At 42.4% G+C, this 4889-nt stretch overlaps 1 protein-coding gene across 1 annotated transcript; it reads right to left on the bottom strand.

The window, feature by feature from the left end:
- Nucleotides 1-336: 336 nt before the first annotated feature.
- Or3a1e (olfactory receptor family 3 subfamily A member 1E) lies at nucleotides 337-1284 on the bottom strand. Its single transcript, NM_001001350.1, is given in 1 exon segment — nucleotides 337-1284. A coding segment is annotated over 1 exon segment (948 nt).
- Between the last annotated feature and the right edge of the window lie 3605 nt (nucleotides 1285-4889).

Below are 4889 nucleotides of genomic sequence, written 5' to 3'. Positions count from 1 at the left end.
GTTAGGTTCATACACAGACAAACTTTCTCCAAACTTGAGGAAGAAATAAGACTGCCTGGGGAAATGTTTTCTGAGACATTCTGGGAACTCCAGCTAAAGGAAAAATACACTAACTAAAGGTAGAACACATTAAAGGGCAGACCTAAGAGGACCTATGTACACACAAATGTCTATACACGAATATGATCTCTTTGGGAAACAATAATTATCATTCCTTAAATTAAGCTATGAAATGAAAGAGCTCTGAAAATTTATTCTAGTTTTTGAAACTAGAGGAGACCTCTATATTCAGCTGTAGTTTTAAGTTAAATATGTGGAAGGGGCCTTGAGACCTCTTCAAGCTTCTGACCGTCTCCCTGTGAGTACCCTCCAGAGGGCGGCCTGAACATCAGGGTTCCTGAGGCTGTAGATGAGTGGGTTCAGCATAGGGTTGATGACAGTGTTGAAAATCCCAATAGCTTTATCCTTATCAGAAAGTTTGGTGGAACCAAGTCTCATGTAGTTAAACATGCCTGTGCCATAGAATATGGCCACCACAGTGAGGTGAGAGCTGCATGTGGAGAAAGCTTTCTTCCTGCCTTCAGCAGAGCGAATTCGCAGAACAGAAGCTGCCACGTGGATGTAGGAGGTGAAAATGAGTGCCATGGGGGTTCCCGCCATTATGAAACCCACTCCAAAGAGCAGCAGCTCATTGATCTGGGTGCTGGAGCAGGAGAGCTGGAAGAGCTGGGGAAGGTCACAGTAGAAGTGATTGATCACATTGGGGCCACAGAAGTGAAGTGTGGATATGGCCACAGTGTGGGTCAGTGCATTGCTGAAGGCACAAGCCCAGGATGAAGCCACCAAAATCCTCTGGACTGAATGGTTCATTCGGGTGCTATAGGTAAGGGGCCGGCAGATGGCCAGGAAGCGGTCATAAGCCATGGCTGTCAATAGGAAGCAGTCAACCCCAGCCAGCAGATGGAAAAAGAAGAGCTGTGTGAGGCAGTCTCCATATGGAACTGTAAGCTTGTGGGCCAAGAGCCGAACCAACATGGAGGGAATAGTGACACTGATGCACCCCACATCCATCACTGACAGATTCCCCAGGAAGAAGTACATGGGCGTGTGCAGTTTGGGTTCCACCAAGACAGCTGCCAGGATGCTGAGGTTGCCCCCAACTGTTATCATATAAGCCAAGAGGAAGAGTATGAAGACAACTGGCCACAGCTGTGGTGTCTCCACCAATCCCAGCAGAATGAACTCAGTAACAGTGGTCCCATTGGCTCTATTATTTGGCTGCATGAATTTCTTTAAGGAAACTTGCAAGAAGGAAAACAACAGGATCTTTCAGTGTGGTGGAGAAATTTAAATCATAGCTATTTGAACACGTAAAATTGGAACTTATGTTACCTCTCTCTTCCCTTTCCTCCGTACAAATGATATAATTATATAATAATCTCAAAAATAAAAGGAATTATTTAAAAAGTGTGCACCATTATTGTTGTGGTATAGCAGGTAAAGGAACTGGTATTGCTTGACTGTCAATATGTTTTTTAACTTGTAACAGGTCAACTGTCTAATACATACACAATTCACTGATTAAAATATATGCCTATTTCTAAAGAAAAACACACCAGTGTTGTGTGTGGCATACTAATATTTGGTAGAATACAACATCTGGTTCTCCTTGGAAGAGGAGAACTGAGAAGGATGGCAGCATTATTGGCACCTGTATTATTCGACTCACTGTGTTCATGCACCACTTCCCAAATAAATGAATGGCTGAAACTCTTGACAAATCCAAATTCTACATAAAAGTAGAAATAAATAACAAAACCAAAACCCAAAAATCCTAAACCATGCATAGGTTGTTAACAAGAATCATCAAAAGATAACTTTTATCAGGCCACTATCAATTGGAAAGAGCTATGCTTTGAAGGGCTTGAAGTGCAAGTTGAGTTAAAAGCATAGGTTTCCTGGCAGTTGGGATGAATCTAGGTATAGCATGAAGGTCTAGAAACACAAATCCTCTTCAATATGAACTCTACAAATCATTTTACAATCACAGCAATTATTATCCCGTTTAAAAGTCATACCATGGCACAGAATGATAGCTATTATTTTGTTCTCAATGAACAAGAGAATAAGCATTTGTAAAATCACCTACCAGCACTCTCCAAGATGTCTGTGGTTGATGGGATCTTGTGAGGACCATCAGGGGTGGGGACCATTGTTAATGCGGAACCTGATCTCACCCTCACTTGGGGAAGATTGGCTGTAAGTATCTATGCTGCTTTGTCTCACTGATTAACATATGTGTAAGACCAAGAAAGTCAGAGAAACAGCTGAAGCCCCATCTGGTGACTTATGGGCAGAGGAAGGGCCATGAATACTCACCTGGTGATTGAACAGGCATCAGTTTGATTTCATAGAAGTGGTGTGAGGCAACAAAGAACACACAAACTCATTCAGCTTTAGTGATGGCAATAAGGTGTTATATGTATGTATAGAGGAGAGCAAGAAAAAGAGAGGCAGAAGCGTCTCTGTCCTGAGGACTTTCCATCATAATGTCAGCCTCTTGGGACCTCAAAATTAGTCCCAAGGAATGAGGGGAGATCTGGGAACTGACAAGTTCATGTCAAAGACACAAGCCCTAGTAAACACCACCATGGTGAGGCAAGTGGAGCTTCACATCACAGTGGGATCCAGAATTTTTTCCATGACTTCATCACCCTCATTGTCTACAGGCACACAGAGGAGAGAGGACACGAGCTCAGTTTAAGAGATAGTGGCATAAAGGGCTGTTTGCTGTCTCAAAGTTACACAGGGAACCAGAGGTGGAGCCAGGTCTGAACAGGGTCTTGAGGCTGAGAATATATCTCCTTTATATGCCTGCCATAAAGAGGATTTGAGGACTGAGCCAGGCTGACTTCTAAGCTTGTGGCTGAGGAGAGAAGCTGCTTTGTGTCTGGGAGTGAAGGAGAAACCCAAGAAAGAAGGCAAATCAGAAGAGCCCCATTGTAACCATAGTAAATCCTCAAGGATAAAATGTGTTCCCACCTAGAACCTTGTTAGGGAATACCAGAGGGACTATGTCTTGAGATTAGTTGAATGATCCTAGGAGAGGCCATGGAAGCAATGGGCTTGGCCAAACAGGGATAGGAGTGGGGCAAAGTTGTTCCCTATCTATCTATTGTGGGTTTTGGGCCATGCCCTTTGAGGTTGGTAGCCTTAGTAACAGAGATGATGAAAGAACTGGAGCAGCTGTGTAGTACAACCTTCATACTCTTTGTCTCTGTCAGTCAGATGATTATCTATCCAAACCCCAGGGGTAATGCCTGACTGTGAGATGGAGAGACTTGTTTTCCTTTCTTAGCAACTGCTTATTCCCTTTGGGCCTCAGATTTTTTTTAATTTGTCAATGTACATGATATTCTTTCTTAGGTTTTCTGTGGGAATTAAATTCATCAATACCCACAGAGTTACTTGTCGGGGATGGCTAGTCCTTTATTAACTTAGCAACAGTAAGTAATATTTGCCACATGCTTGCTATATTCATGTACCAAGAACTTGGGTTGATTGAGTTCCAATCAGTTCTTCCAATGAGTCTTTCATGTACCAGTATTTCTTATATTTTTCAGATTAATAAATTGAGTTTTAAAATGATCCAGTAATTTTCTTTTTTTAAAGTTAATTTTTCTTGGATAATTTATGTATTTACATTTCAGATGTTATCTCCTTCCCCCCTCTCCAATACTTCCTCCCATCCCCCCGCTTCTATCAGGATGCTCCCACTCCCACCAACTCAATTCCACCTCAATGCTCTTGCATTCCCCTACATTGGGGAAATGAGCCTTCGTAGGACCAAGGGGTTTTTCCTCCTGTTGATGCTGGACAATACCATCCTCCGCTACATACGTGACTGGAGCCACTGGCCCTTCCATGCTACTCTTTGATTGGTGGTTTAGTCCCTGGGAGCTCTGGTGGAGTCTGGTTGGTTGGTATTGTTGTTCTTTCTATGGGATTGAAAACACCTTCAGCTCCTCTGTCCTTTTTTAAACTTCTCCATTGGGGTCTTCATGCTCAGTCCAATGGTTAGCTACAAGCATCCTCATCTGTATCAGTAAGGCTCTAGCAGAGCCTCTCAGGAGACATTCATATCTGGATTCTGTCAGCAAGCACTTCTTGGCATCAGCAATAGTAACTGGGATTGGTGGGTGCATAAGGAATGGATCCCCAGGTGGGGCAGTCTCTGGATGAACTTTTTCTTCAGTCTCTGCTCCACTCTATGCCCCTGAATTTCCTCTTGTGAATATTTTGTTCTCCCTTCTAAGAAGAAATGAAGCATTCATATTTTGATCTCCATTCTTCTTGAGATTCATATGATCTGTGATTTTTTTTAGATATTCCAAGCTTTTGGGTTAATATCCACTTATCAGTGAGTGCATACCATGTGTGTTCTTTTGTGACTGGGTTACCTTACTCAGGATGATATTTTCTAGTTTCATCCATTTGCCTAAAAATTTCATGTAGTCATTTTTTTAATAGCTGAGTAGTATTCCATTGTGTAAAGGTACCACATTTTCTGTATCCATTCCTTTGTTGAAGGACATCTGGGTTCTTTCTAGCTTCTGGATATTATAAATAAGGCTGCTATAAATATAGCGGAGCATGTGTCCTTGTTACATGTTGGAGCATCTTTTGGGTGTATGCCCAGGAGTGGTATAGTTGGGTCTTCAGGTACTACTATGTCTAATTTTCTGAGGAACCATTAGACTGATTTTGAGAATGGTTGTACCAGCTTGCAATTCCAACAATGGAGGAGTGTTCCTGTTTCTCCACATCCTTGCCAGCATCTGTCACCTGAGTTTTTGTTCTTAGCCATTCTGACTGGTGTGAGGTGGAAT

This window comes from Rattus norvegicus, chromosome 10 (genome assembly GCF_021556685.1).
Source record: "Rattus norvegicus strain SHRSP/BbbUtx chromosome 10, alternate assembly SHRSP_T2T, whole genome shotgun sequence".
NCBI lineage: Eukaryota > Metazoa > Chordata > Mammalia > Rodentia > Muridae > Rattus > Rattus norvegicus.
This window is presented reverse-complemented; position numbering and strand designations above follow the sequence as displayed.